Below are 13945 nucleotides of genomic sequence, written 5' to 3'. Positions count from 1 at the left end.
CCAGCACTTAAAGTGAGGGAGGGCTGAGAATCACACTTGTAAGTACAGACACCAACAGTCCTGCTCTGTGTGCCTAGATACTCATGAAGATGTCGGTCTAGATAGGGTTTTATGTGACTCCACTGGAGAAAGCAGAGATTTTATCCTACACTGTTGTTTTTGTGGTGATGTGAGAGAATTAAAAGTTTACAATGCCTGAATAGCGATTTACTACTCAGTATTCCTAGGGATTGGGTGTGTATTTTTTACTACTAATTCCCCTGGCAATTTGGGATTTATCTTTTGATCCATTTTCTTTTCAAACCACATAAGGAAAGATGTTATTAACTGCTTTGTATTCAGTGACAAATTCCTTCTCTTATTACCAAGCACATTCTGACTTTTGCTAAAAAAATGATGTACTTGATAGCACACAGGGATTTAAATCCCATCCACTGCAAGGGGTACTTGTGCAGATTAATGCACAGTTCCCAGCAATTCTTAGGCCTAACTGCTAGAGGCTGCCTGAAGTCAAAAGCTTCCCTTCCACATTTTGAGCAGAGCAACTGGAAGCATTCTCTGAACCCAGGTCTTGATCCAGTCCTTATTTAAAAACAAAAAACCATGGCACATGCCCTACCACATCCCAATCCCCACCCAAAAATCCTGAAAAGGGCAATACAGGGAAGCTGTCAGGGGTTTGATTTCCTCCCTATTCTAGGGCATTTGGACCTGAGGTATTACTAAAGCCTATCTAAATACATAAAGTAAACTTCACTGCACTGCAGAACTGATTAAGAAGTCTTTGAATTTGTCTTCATGGAAGAGAAATCATCCTAATGTTTAATGTATAGAACAAGATGCAGAAATAGGCAGAAATAAAAGCATACAATATTTAGAAGACAAACAAGGAACAGAGAGCAGCCAGGGAAAGTGGGGCAGAAAGAAGAGAGGCTGCAGGAAGTAAAAGACAACAGGAGAATAGAGACAAAAGTTGATAGCAAGAAAAGAGGAAAAAATACTAAGAAAATATTTTTTCTGAGCATGCATTAGATTTTCTCACAGGAATGGAAACCTGAGACTGTTAAAAGGGGAAAGATGTTTGTACAAATATTATCAGGATATCTCTTAGAGGCAGTTACAGTAATTCATACATATTTTAAGCCTGCAAATTCTACTGGCAATAGCATTAGATCTAGCAGGCCTTTTGAAGAATTCAAGGTTGTGAACTCCAAGTGCATATCTATGATTAATTTCAGTCATCTTGAGTCTCATATAATTTGGTATAGTTTGTTTTTTCAATATTTAATATTTAGAAATATTAAATTCTACTTCATGTCAAGTGTATCAGAGCTAATTCTAGAGGACCATGACTTTCAATCCTAGGGGCCTGATATTAGGCTCCAAAGCCTATGATTGGATATGAAATAATTAGCCACAATTTCAGAACTGATTAGACTGAGTTTACATAGTTCATACTTCATTAAATTACAGAAACACATTGCTATTTTAATGCATTAAAGAAATCTCCCATATAATGCAAAGAATAATTTGGTTCTTTTCCCACAGGACTTTAAATCACCTGGTAATATTCTGGTGTCCAGACGAACTCCCAGTAGTGAGATACTATTCCATGAGAAAAACAGCAATTCTATCTGACCATGTGTTTTAAATGAGGGCAAAGAACAGACCAAATAAAGTGTCAGCTCAGGCTCTGTGAATTCATGTGGCATAGAAGCCTCCTTTTCATTTTCATACATTAACAACCTAAGGTTGAATTCCTTATTTATTGTTGCTTTTTTCTAGCTTTAAATGTAATACTCCTGTTAGGATGTCATGTGAGAATCTTCATTTGTGCTGTATTATAATAATCTGTTGTCTGCCAAATAAACAAAGCAAAATGTCTAGCTGTCTCTGTAGCTATAAGGATGAGAAATTATAGATGCAGAGAAGCTTCAGCACAGCACACCACAGATTCTGCAGAACTGAGGGAAAAATTAGGATTTACAATACCAGTTAATTCCTGCTGTCAGTGGAATTAGCTGTTAGTTATATCCTGCTACTGAATCAATATCACAGCCAGAAACTCTGGTCCTACCATCCCCATGGCCTCTCTTTCCCCATTTGCTATTACAGTCCTTTGAGTCCTGGGTGAAATGTATTCTGTTGTCTTAGCTCAGTCTCTAATAACACATCACAACTCCAACACACACAGCCAGGAGTGGAGGTTTCTCAGCTCCAGTGAGGTGAGAACTGCAGGAAGGCTAAATTACTTCTGTCCCAGAAGTGACCTTTTTTGAGATCAAGCTAAGCTCATGAAAAAGTCTTGGGAAGTCAGGTGCAGCTGAAAGGCAGGGCTGCAGCACAATCACATATAAATATGTTGGATTTTTTTACTTCCAGAGCTCTGCAGTCTCCAGCTGATGTGCTGCTGGTGGGTTTATCTTGGCCTGGCTGGTGCACACATCCAATGAATCACCACAGTCTAATAAACAGTGCCTGTGCTCAGGAAACAGACTGGCTTTCTGATTCTGACCTGGGTTATGAGTTTGGGACCACAGCACCCACATTTGTGCCACTGCTGCAGCCTCCACTGCAGGCACCGTCCTTACCCTGCAGCCTGTGCAGGGCAGGGCTGCCTCACACTGCTCTGTTTTACAGGGCCAAGCACAGATGAGGCCCTGGACACTTCTGTTCTGCACATGGCAATGACAAACCCACCGCCAGATAGATGGTTAAACCTCTGGGTAATGATTCTTTTCCTTTTCATATGTAAATTTTTCCATTTTAATGAAATGGAAATACCTTACTTGCTTTATTCCAAACTAATGAATAAGGTTAGTGTCATCAGAAGCTTTTCCTTGCAATTTAAGGGCCAAGAGGACAAAAAAAAAAAAGAAAATAAAAGAATGAGAACCTGCTATTCATTCTGTCTCTTTGTTGAGCCACCTCCAGGATGGTTATTTTTAATAAAAAGATGGAAATATTTATGCCTGAAGGACTCAGGTTTGTTGGAGCTCTAGAGCTATGGTAGAAAGAAATGTCTTTATTTTTTTTGTCTATTCAGTATTTACATATAAAAAGCATCTACTTTGCATATAGTCCCTGTCATTGTCTCCAGTCCAATAAGAGTGTATGCATAACATCCACAGGAAAGAATGTTGAGGTGTGCAATTGTTAATATTTAATATTATTTTAAAATATAATGTGATGTGTTATTACCAAAAGCAAATCTATACTCAAAAATGAAGACTATCAGAAAACCAGTATAGTGGCCTTAAATTAATATCCAGTGAAAGACTACATTTTCTTTGCATCAGTAAATTCTGGTTTATCTTGGTGGACCTGCTACTTATCTGGGAGCTTGCAAGGTGTATGGGGGTTGTTGGTCACCTTAGCTGTGGACTTCAGATTTGGGTGATAATAAGGTGTATTATTTATCATCCCTCACTGCTTTCCATACTTTCTTGTGTCTCTCATCAGCACAAGCCTCTGTTCAACTTAAAACATTTTTCAATTACATTTCTCCTCAGCTCTGAGTATCAGCCATAATCAAAATATGCAATTCTTCCTTTAAACAACACCCTTTTAAATAGCAAATTTTATTTTTTTCCCCATCCATATGGGATGGGAAAGTGCCACCCAGGTTATCACCATCTTGTACATCACTCACTGCAGCCTCCTCTCCCTTCTGGGTTGCTTCCCTGTACCTGGTGTGCCGAGTAAAGCCTTCTCCAAGTGCCTCCATAGATCCACAATGCAGCACAGGCAAGGCAGGCTGGAGTTCTGCAATCCCATCCTCCACTTCCAACTGCAGTTCCTCAGCCCTGCTCCTCTGACAGCAATTAAGCATTTCCTAGCACAGGGTAACAGCTTGATTGTCTCTCCCCAGAGATGGATCAGAGCCAGGATAAAGATCCAGTCTCAGGTGTTAGGAGTGGCAGTTACATGGAAACTTAAGTTTTCTAAAAACTTCAGAACTTCCTTAATTTAAAAAGTGATCCTAATGTTTTCTCAGCTCTTCTCCTCATTTCTCACCTAGTAGGAAATGAGTGACACAAGAAGCATTTTTACACTCAAAGCTGTCTAATATACACCAGATCATTACCATATGTCCTCAGGTTTGGTTTTTTGGGTTTTTTTTACAGAGTTGGCGTAGATCCAGATGAAGATCTGAAAGCTAGAGCTGTGAGCCAGGTATGTCAGGCTTTTGGACATACATGCTGAATTTAAAAGTGTTCAATGTTTGGCAGATCATGGCTGCATCTGTGGAAATGAGACATCTCAGAACAACCTTTAATCCCTCAGAATTTAAAAGGAGAATGTGTAATGCTCAACTCTAGTAGGTCTGGTGTATGAAAATATTTTTCAGTTATTTTTCACATGAAAGCCTGAATACATTGTGAACTTGAAACCTCTGAAGGGGGCTCCTTCTGAACAAGCTGCATCTGTGCTCTTCCATTTTTTGTCATATATACATATAAATATTATATATATGGTGCAGTTTCAAGTGCAGCCCTGCCTGCAGCAGCAGGAGGAATCTGTAGAGTCAATGCACAGAGACATGACCTGTGGTTCAGCACGGTGGGTGCAACAGCAGGGGACTGTGGAGAAGCTGACAAGATGCCAAAGCAAAAATCCAACAAGTGCCTGATGCTGGTGATACCATCGCATGCACCCTTTCAGGCAATGCAACTGGAACTGAAATTTAAATCATCCAAAAAATAACAAAAATGTAGAAAATAAGCTGAGGAAGATATAAGATACTTTATTCATTTCAAAATACATTAGAGATACCATTAGGCAAAACTTGAATATCTCTTATGTGCTGAGTATTCCTAACATTTACACATCTACACGTTTCTGAAGGCACATAAGGTCAATCTCAATTTTCATTGTAACAAGTAGAATTCAGGTGCCTAATTATCCTAATGTTTCTTTTAAAAGAAGAAACACCACTATTACTTACACTGACCACATCTTTCATTTTACAACCTGGTCACTATTGATAAAGGTTTAGCATAACCTTCATTGCACCATAGCAAGGCACTGTTTTATTCTGAGTGAGGGGCCTCATGTGAAATTCACTTTCCTAAGCATCTTGGTAAGAATTCCTGCAATGCCTCTGCCCAAATTCTGAATGAGAGCAGGACACAGAACCATAGTCTATTCTTGATTGGAGTACAGAGATATAGAATTGCAGAAATTTTCTGCTTTTCAGCACTCATGAATTATCAAAGATCAGGGAATGCAGCACAAAATTGACTGAATGCATGTTTTACAAAAACATGATTTCTTCAGAAGCTGCTAGGCATTTAATTTTCTCATTCTTTTACTGAAAATGAAAATAATAATGTTTATTTACAACAGTAACACATCCAGTGTCCCAACTGTGCTCTGTGAATTAACACCTATCCCTTCTGACAAAACTGAGCAATACAACACAGAAGGTAAAAATAAATATAACACTTTTCATGCCCCATCATGTCAGCTCAACATTCCTTATAGTAGTATATTATACCTTGGAAAATAGTTTTGCTGTTCTGATTAGTCTTCCCTCCTCCCATGGTATTTTATTTTCATTGTTGTTTTTTTTTTTTTATATTTGACATCTCAATGTTTTAGTACTTAAGATCTTGGCTGCATTCTCTGTAGCACTTACTGTTTTAACTCAGTACCTATCATAGTTATTCAAATCAGGTTGTTTCTTCTAATTTTCTCTTCTTCCCCTGTGTTTCTCTTTTCTTTCCCTTTATTTCCAAAATGATGTTTTTACTTAGTTTACCTTTCATAACTTATTTTCTTCCTATGTTACTGAGTTCTCACAGTGGAAGCAGTTGATTTTCCTACACATCCATCCCTGCACAAACACTGGGTCAGGTGCCAGTACCTCCCACTGCCACTTAAAGCTCTTGCCCAGATGAACTTTAAACCACGTGCCCACTCTCAGTGCTGTTAATTGAAGCTTCAGGGAAGATTGTACCAGAAATAAGAACAAAATATCTTGAAGAACAAGATGTTTAAAAGAGAGCAAAAATTAATGGAACAGAAACCTCCAGGCCTCTCCCTGCTCAGTCAGAGTACCCAGCCAGAATGGGAAAGCTACAAGGTCTGCTACCAAGATTTGAATTTAGCTCCTCTGTGACCACTCTAACTACCAGGACCTTGTGGGACCTTGTGGGAGCCTCTCAATCCCTGTCTGTAACCATACCTTGATATTTTTTAGGGGCAGAATAAGCCTTAAAGACCTTCCATCTCATGGGTACTATGTCAGATACAATACCAGTTATATGAGTGAAAAACCCTTTTCCTTTCTTACCTCCTCATCTTTTTCTCCCTTCTTTCCTTCCTTTGCCTCCCCAAAATTCAATTTTCTGTGAAGAGATTTGATTTCTTCAATAATTCTATGTACACAGTTATTTCTACACTTCTGATTATGTTCTATTTTGGGCTACCTGAACCAATAATTTTGGCAGTCAGCTGACAGCAAATTCCAGTTCAGACTGTAAGACCTGGAACCCAGAGCTCCTTCCCTAGAAAAGGTGTAGAGCCTCTTCATGTATAATTAACATCTGCACTGCACCATACCATGATCCATCAGAAGCATATCTCAGTTTCAGTTCTGTCTTGCCACCCTTAAATTTATCATTAAATCCTTATCACAGCATGAGCATTAAAAAAAGGAAGGAGCCTCATATTCAGACCCATTTGCTTATTGATGGACTGTCATAACTTAGCTCTGAGAGAAATTACAAAATACATACTAAAATAATATATATTACTGTATAGAAAATAGGATGTAAAACAAACCACTTAGCTGCATATCATGTACATGCAGTGTACAAATACCAAAAGCTAACTCTGAAAAGCACAATGCAGGGACACATAATCACTAAGCATAGTTACAAAGTGAGTCTGTTTAAAAAAGGCAAAAGCTTTATGAAAGTGAGATATTTAACTAAACTCCCATTTAAAAAGACAGTCAATAGGATATTTCATTCAAATGGCTTATGTACCTCAAATTCTGCCATGTTAACTTCAGTTGAGAGAGGGTAAGAATATAATTTCTACAAGTACTTCAGAAAAAAGGTTGTAGATATGCTATTGATCTCAGGAAAAAACTAAATAGCATCAATATCATCTCTGTCAAACTAATCTGCATAGTTTATTTAACTGCCCCTACATCTTTGTAAGTAAAATAAGGAATTTAGTTACACTGTTATCAGTTTCATCTGCCAGCTGGTTGGTGAATTTATTGCAAGGACTAATGAGAGTAATCTCCATATGGGCAATTCCCATATGGAAGAAGTGATGTGAAAAACTTTGGCATTTTCTCTTCCCAGAGAGAACTACTTTTACCTCTCTGAACTGTAGGGAAAGTGAAAAGTTACTCTTTAAAATCATAAGATCCAAAATAGGATCCAAGGATCTGCAAGAGCCCTGAAACATTGACACCAACATCTCCTGTCCTCCCTGGCACTGTTTCTGCAGGAGCTGCCCTCCAGATCCCCACTACTGCAAAAGCTGATAACACAACACAGATTTCATAGACAAAAGGAGGAAGGTGCAACATGTCAAACTAGAAATAAAAGGCCCAGGTCAGGACCAGAAAGCCCCTGGGGGATCATACTCTTGTGCAGATCTCTTTGTCCACTGCTTTCAACAATTCATTTTCCTGAATGAGGAAACCTTCTTCCTTAAGAGGAAGCTAGAGGTACAATGAGTTTGGAAAGAGGAATTAACCAACAACAACATGAAAATTCAAACAAAGGACACAGGTCATTTACAGAGCTCACTGTGCTTTTAACAAGCTGTCCTCTGCACCTCTGCAGCAGGAGTAGCCCACTCCACAATGTTTATTTCCATGTCTGTCCTTCTCTTCCTCATCTCTACCCCTGTGAGGTCAAGTCCTTCCCTCTCCTTTATTCAGTGTTCTTGTTCCTCTGACCTAACACAGATTTTGCTTACAATCACTTACAATCAATTCCTGCTTAAACATTTCAACCCTTTTCCCAATCTTTATCTTGCCAAAATGCACTTTTAGATGTTTAGAGCTTGGAAGAGTGTTCTGCTGCTTGGTTAGGGATTAATATCATCTTCCTCCTCCTCCCCCCACAGCTTCCCTCAGTTACTGGGAGGGGTTGCTAAAATACTCAATTCAGTTAGCCAGGAAACAAATCCCAAGAATAATAGTTGTTCTATTTGGTGCATTTGCATGTTCAGCATGTCCACATTACCAAAATCATAACAGCCACAGCATGGATTCTGTCTAACCTTATTCAAAACTCAATGACATCAATGGTCCCATTGTTCCAAAGTTCCCATGAACAGGTTGCCTGGGAACTAGACCTTACACTTTTGAGGGTCAGACCCTTGACATGATCATCATCATCAATTTACACATATATTAGTCCATTATAAAGTATTCTATTTTAATATATTATTAGATTAAAACATGAAAATTAACAGATTCGTTGGTTTAAAACTGCATAAAGAAAAATATACTCATTTAAACTAACCTAACTTGCCACAAAAAAAAACCAAGACAACAGTTTAGTATTGTTAGAGAACTGACCACCCCATTCCTAATTTCATCCTGATAGTAATTCTTCCACTAGTACTGATGTGACACCTAGAGTATGACCAAACTGCCTTTGTTCAGAAAACTGTTCCTAATTTATTATTCCAAATTAAGACCCTGAGGAAAAGGATAATCCACCTCTCTACCTGTGCAGCATGTTACAGAATTAATACCCTTGCAGAATGGAAAGGGTATTTTGAGCCTTTGCAATTCAATTCATGTTCCCCTCAAGGGAAAGGACTTTCCTAATTATTAGAACATCTCAATCCCTTTGGGAAAGACAGTTTGTTAGACATACACAAACAGCCTCTGATCTTGTCGGAGTAAACTGAAGTAATCCCACAACGGCAATTAAATCAAAATATCATTTTATTGATCTCAGAGTATAGCACTTCTCAACTGCTTAAAAAATTGGAATCATTCATAAGAATAAATGCTACATTCTTGCAATGAGTGCAGCAATGAGAAATGTGCTGTATGAGCCAATTTTCTCCTGAACTGATTCACAAGGATGACATTTGTGTGACAACAAAGCTTTTTAAATTAAAAAAAAAAAAAGTGCATCTAATTGTAATTTGGTCTGACATGTATTCTTAATATCCAGACTCCATGTTTTATTTATTTTGTAAATATGCTTCTCACTTTATTCATTTTTTTTTATTTTGCAGAGTGCACCTAACTTGGATAAAAATACAACCAAAGCTGAGAGTGCATGGCTGTTCAGAATATGGTATGGCTTTGACCACAAGTATCCTTTTCTGTTCTAAACCATGAATGAGAGCTGCACTACAATTCACCTTCAAAATGTTTAAGAACAAAAATTATTATACTTGTATAAACCAAAAGTGTAATCTATTTTAATGTGTTACTAAGGAGAAATTTTGCAAGTCCAAGGCAGCAGAAGGTCCAGCCTTGACTGAGGCTATGGGGACAGGGAACAAGTTAAGGGGCTCTGAGCTACATTAGCATATAGACAATACATTTAAATTAATTAATCTTCTTAAATTCCTGGATAAAACTCATCCTATCATTATTTAGATAGGGTGTAGATTCTGTGTTTGGGGAACCAGGAGGTTGGAGCCAGAAGCAGCCAAATGCCTGTTGCCTGACCATAAACTCAGAAAGCAGTAGCTACCTAAGAAAAAAATAAGACAACACTGGTTTACCCACACCTCTAATAAAACAGAGAAAGAGGCATCCACTATGAAAAGCTCCCAGGACATTCTGAAGCTCAGGCTTCCTAATCCCTGGATTCCTGAGCCTCTGTGCTTTTATTCACATTCCTGCTGAGGCATGTGCAGTACAGACCCTGAGTATGGGTGTCTGATGCTTTACTCCAGGAAGTCTGGTTTCCATGTCTTTTGCATTTCAAGAAAATAGTTTAAGTAAGTGATAAAAGAACATCCTCCCTAAGCCAAGGCAGAACATACAGTCTGACACTAATGCCTGTGCAAAAACTGTAAACACAACCATTCTGATTTATTGTCATTTTAAACTGACTCTGCACAGGCTTTGCACAGCTGCCAGTGAGATCCCACAGCAACAACCCCCCAAAGCCTTTAGCAGAGATATCCAGTGAAGCTAAGAGAAGCCCACCAGCTGATTTCTGTGCATCCTGGCTCAGGAGCTGAGCCCTGCCAATGCTGTCCCCCCATTATCCAGCAGCACATCTATTGTCAGTCACCCTGCACCACCGAGCAGAAATTAATGCTCAGGCTGCATATGTGTTTTTCCTGATACCAGCTGCAGCAAACTAGAATGAAACATTTCAGCTGATAAAATGTAATTCTTTGGGAATACAGCTTCCTTGGAGAGTTCACTCAAAGTTATCCTTCAAAGAGACTTGTGATGGAAAAACATCCTTTTGGTTAGAAATGGATGTTTTTTCCTTAATTCATCTACTCAAGCAGTTCTAAAGGCCAAAAAGCACTTAGCATTAAAATTTTCCCTTGGATAATTCTTCAAGAATACATAGAAATAGTAGGTAAATGTTATATGAAGTGAGAAAATATGTTTAAATGTTAATGTTGAGTGCCAGCATGACTGGCTTTAACCACCCATTTTTCAGAAGAAATAGCCTGTGGTAGTGGTATATCCTGGAAACTATAAGTCAGAAGGAACAGATGAACAGGGTGAAGGGAAGGGGGGATCTTTCCTCTGAAGATAAAAAATAAAAAAGAGCAAGCAAAAAATGTGGAAGGCAGGAGCAGGACAGAAGCATGAATTAAAGACATGAAAGAGAACAAGAGCAGAGATAGAAAACAAGGGACAGAGGCAGAAGAGGGAAAGAGAAATCAGTGTGAAAAAGACAGCAGTACAGGCAAAATGAAAAGTCTGTAGAAGGCACCAGAAGCACCACTTCTCAGAGATTATCTGTATGGTAGAGATCCTGAATATGGGTGCCTGATACTTTATTCTATAAATTCTGGTTTCTATGTCCTTTGCATTTCAAGAAAATATTTTAAGCAATTTTAAAAAATAGAATTTTTTAAAGAACACATTTATTCATGTCAGTCTCACTACCAGTCAAGCCATAATCTTTCTTTAGAATTCAGATGTTCAGAGATTATAGCTGTGCCATTACCCTAAAATATATATTTATTAGAAATAATACATCTACATTTCACTAATCCTGAAAGTGTGTGCCCATATTCCTGCATGGAATCATAGTTCAACCCACTAATGCTGTGACTCACAGCTCTAAGCTTTTCTTTGGTAAGAATACTTCTGAAAGACATTCTTTTCAAGGAAAGAAAAATTATTCACCCAAAACTTTCTTTTGCCTTTCCCTGCCTAACACTATAAAGCCATGTTGCCAGATTTAGAAAAAATTGCCACGTAGCATAGTACTTGTCCCCAGTACAAGATTGCAGAGAGGATTATGATAAAGTTTTCAAAGAAAAGATACAGCAAACTAATAACCTGTGTCACAGCTGAGACAGCCACAATACACAGGGTATTATCATACAATTCCAGAAGGCTTTAAGCATTCTCCATACACAGTAACACCTTACCTCATCAGAAGGCTTCAGGCATCTACCCACACAGAGAAACATCAGATCACGTCAGAAGGCTGCAAGTAACTGCTCTTCTTGTTCTTTAGCCCAGCCTTTTATCCCCTCCTGTTGATGCCCTGCACCTGTGTGCCCTCTGCTCCCTTTGGTGGTTGGTCAGTGCCCCTGGGCACTCCATGGCTCATTGCTGTCAGTGCTGCTCACCTGCTGCTCACAGCTGAAACCAACTGGGGATGGGGCTCAGCCCAGCCCCATCCCAATCACCACAAACTGTGTGCCTACATATCTGTTCATATACTTCAAAAGCATACAAGACTGTGACATTTCTATAGTTTGACATTTGCTCTTAGGCATTAACACAAATCTACCCACTCTTCTGGCAATGACATCTCTTATGCCCATATTTATTTCACAGGAGGAAAGCAAGAGGGAGGAAATATCACTAAGGAAATCAAAAAGTTGTGCTGTTCTTTGCCGTCTTTATGAATGATTTCCAATTAGTTCAGTGATCTTAGGCAATGGCAACACGCCATGCTGGGGTAGAACTATGCAAAAAATCCCTGCAATTCTGTTTGAGAATCACATTTTATTTTTATTCTGAAAGAAACATCAGGAGCCTGATCAAGAGCCAGATGGATTCAATGAAGATTGTATTCTTTCAGCAAAAGTTTCTTTGAATCAGGTATTGACACCTAGGAAAAATATATCGTTCTCTAAAATCTAGGTTAAGAAATTATAACATTGAAATAACAAAAATGAAGAATAGATCATTTTAGTAGGTAGAGTTATCCTCTTTTTCCATCTCAATAATTTAAACAAGAAAAATGCAAAATAAAATAGTTGCATCTGACAGGGGGCAACTTCCAGTGAGTCAAGTTTTGTTTTTTCAGCCTAGAGTGCATTACACCATTTGAAGCTATAATATCTTACTGAAGGCTAGTGGGAAAGCAAGGGAATCAACAAAGAATTAATCAGGTTTCAAGAATTCATCAGGAGAAAGAGACACCACAGATTTACAATCCAGCATTATATATACATCTTTAAAATGTGTTTTTTTCAAAGCAGATGTAGGCTAGTTTAGCTAACAAATGAATGAGTAGGTGGGAATTTCATCCTGCAAGGGCAAGAATCTGTGTGCATATGGGCAGAGCTTGGGCAAAATTTTCCCATTCCACAGCATCCCCAAAATAGTTCAACGTTGCTCCCAGCTAAGAGAAATTTGCTTTTAACTCTCCTCAGTCTCAGCCTCTCTACTTGCTTACTCTAAGCCAATATCCTCCTTTTGCCTGCAAAGTGCTAAGACATTGTGTACCTGACTAGAGCTGGAATTCCTCCTTTACATAGGTTTAGAATTCCAGTTACAATTCTAAAAATTAAGGGAAATTAGTGCAGTAAAAGCATCTTGCAAGCAACCTTCATCTGGTTTTCCAGCTGCTCTAGACTAAACTCTGCAATCATTTCTGGCTTCATTTAATTTTATACAAGGCTCTTCATCCACTAAGGATTCATTCTCTCCCAGAATCCATCTAATTCTTGCTTCCTTGTGTGGGGGCATTCTTGCTCTTGCTGGCATCCATCAGGAAGAGAACTACAATTTTCACCCAACTTCTCATGCTCTATAGTGAAAAGGAAGGACTTGGGATTGCTACACAAAACCACAAAAATAATGCAAAAATAATGGATATTGAAGATGAGAAAAAGAGAGTGCAATGCATGGTCCAAGATATTTCTGGATAGAAATGTTCACCATCTTCATAAGAAGCAGCCCACATTGTGTTGTGGGACAGGTACTTTGAGAATACTTGCTGAAACTTGCATTGAGAACAAAATAGTTACAGCATAACAGGAAAACTTATGCAAGATGAAACAGAAAAAAGCAAGAAGGGAAGAAGAGGGACAAGGACATCAAATGCACAGTAAGTTTCTTTAAATACCTTGTGTTAAATTGCAAGACTGGTCCCACTGGCAGCAAAGTGTAATCCTGTTTTTGTGGCAAAGGGATGGGGATGGCACTGCACAAGGTGTGGCCTTGCAAGAGTAACACGAGCAGAGCACCAGGGCTGCCTGTCTTGGGCACAGGTGAGGGGCCAGGGGAGGCAGGACAGGGACTGTGGTTGCTGTCAGCTGCTGGGGCAGTTTCCAGGAGCGCTGCCATGACAGACCTACTGCACCCCTGGTGCTGCTCCAAGCTACCCAAGAGCAATGCAGCTCTCTAACTTTGCACAAAACTCTGCTTTTTGAGTGCTTCACACACACTGATACCTGGAAAGCAGAGGGAGGAGAGCTTTCTCCTTCTATACAGATTTATTTGCAATCTGAGGAACTAACACTGTTACAGTGAATAGAAGCAGGTGTCTGGGACAGAGTGAGA

The 13945-nt window shown here is 38.9% G+C and overlaps 1 protein-coding gene across 2 annotated transcripts in view; it reads left to right on the top strand.

Moving 5' to 3' along the window:
- Positions 1-13945, top strand: part of SLC9A9 (solute carrier family 9 member A9) — a 176505-nt gene that overhangs the window by 127763 nt on the left and 34797 nt on the right. For both annotated transcript variants that reach the window (XM_054639225.2, XM_077183933.1), the window contains exons 13-14: positions 4128-4176; positions 9229-9308. In XM_054639225.2, the coding sequence (XP_054495200.2) occupies positions 4128-4176; positions 9229-9308 (129 nt within the window). The remainder of the gene's footprint in view (positions 1-4127; positions 4177-9228; positions 9309-13945) is intronic.

Source organism: Agelaius phoeniceus, chromosome 10 (genome assembly GCF_051311805.1).
Source record: "Agelaius phoeniceus isolate bAgePho1 chromosome 10, bAgePho1.hap1, whole genome shotgun sequence".
In the NCBI taxonomy this organism is placed as follows: Eukaryota; Metazoa; Chordata; class Aves; order Passeriformes; family Icteridae; genus Agelaius; species Agelaius phoeniceus.
This window is presented reverse-complemented; position numbering and strand designations above follow the sequence as displayed.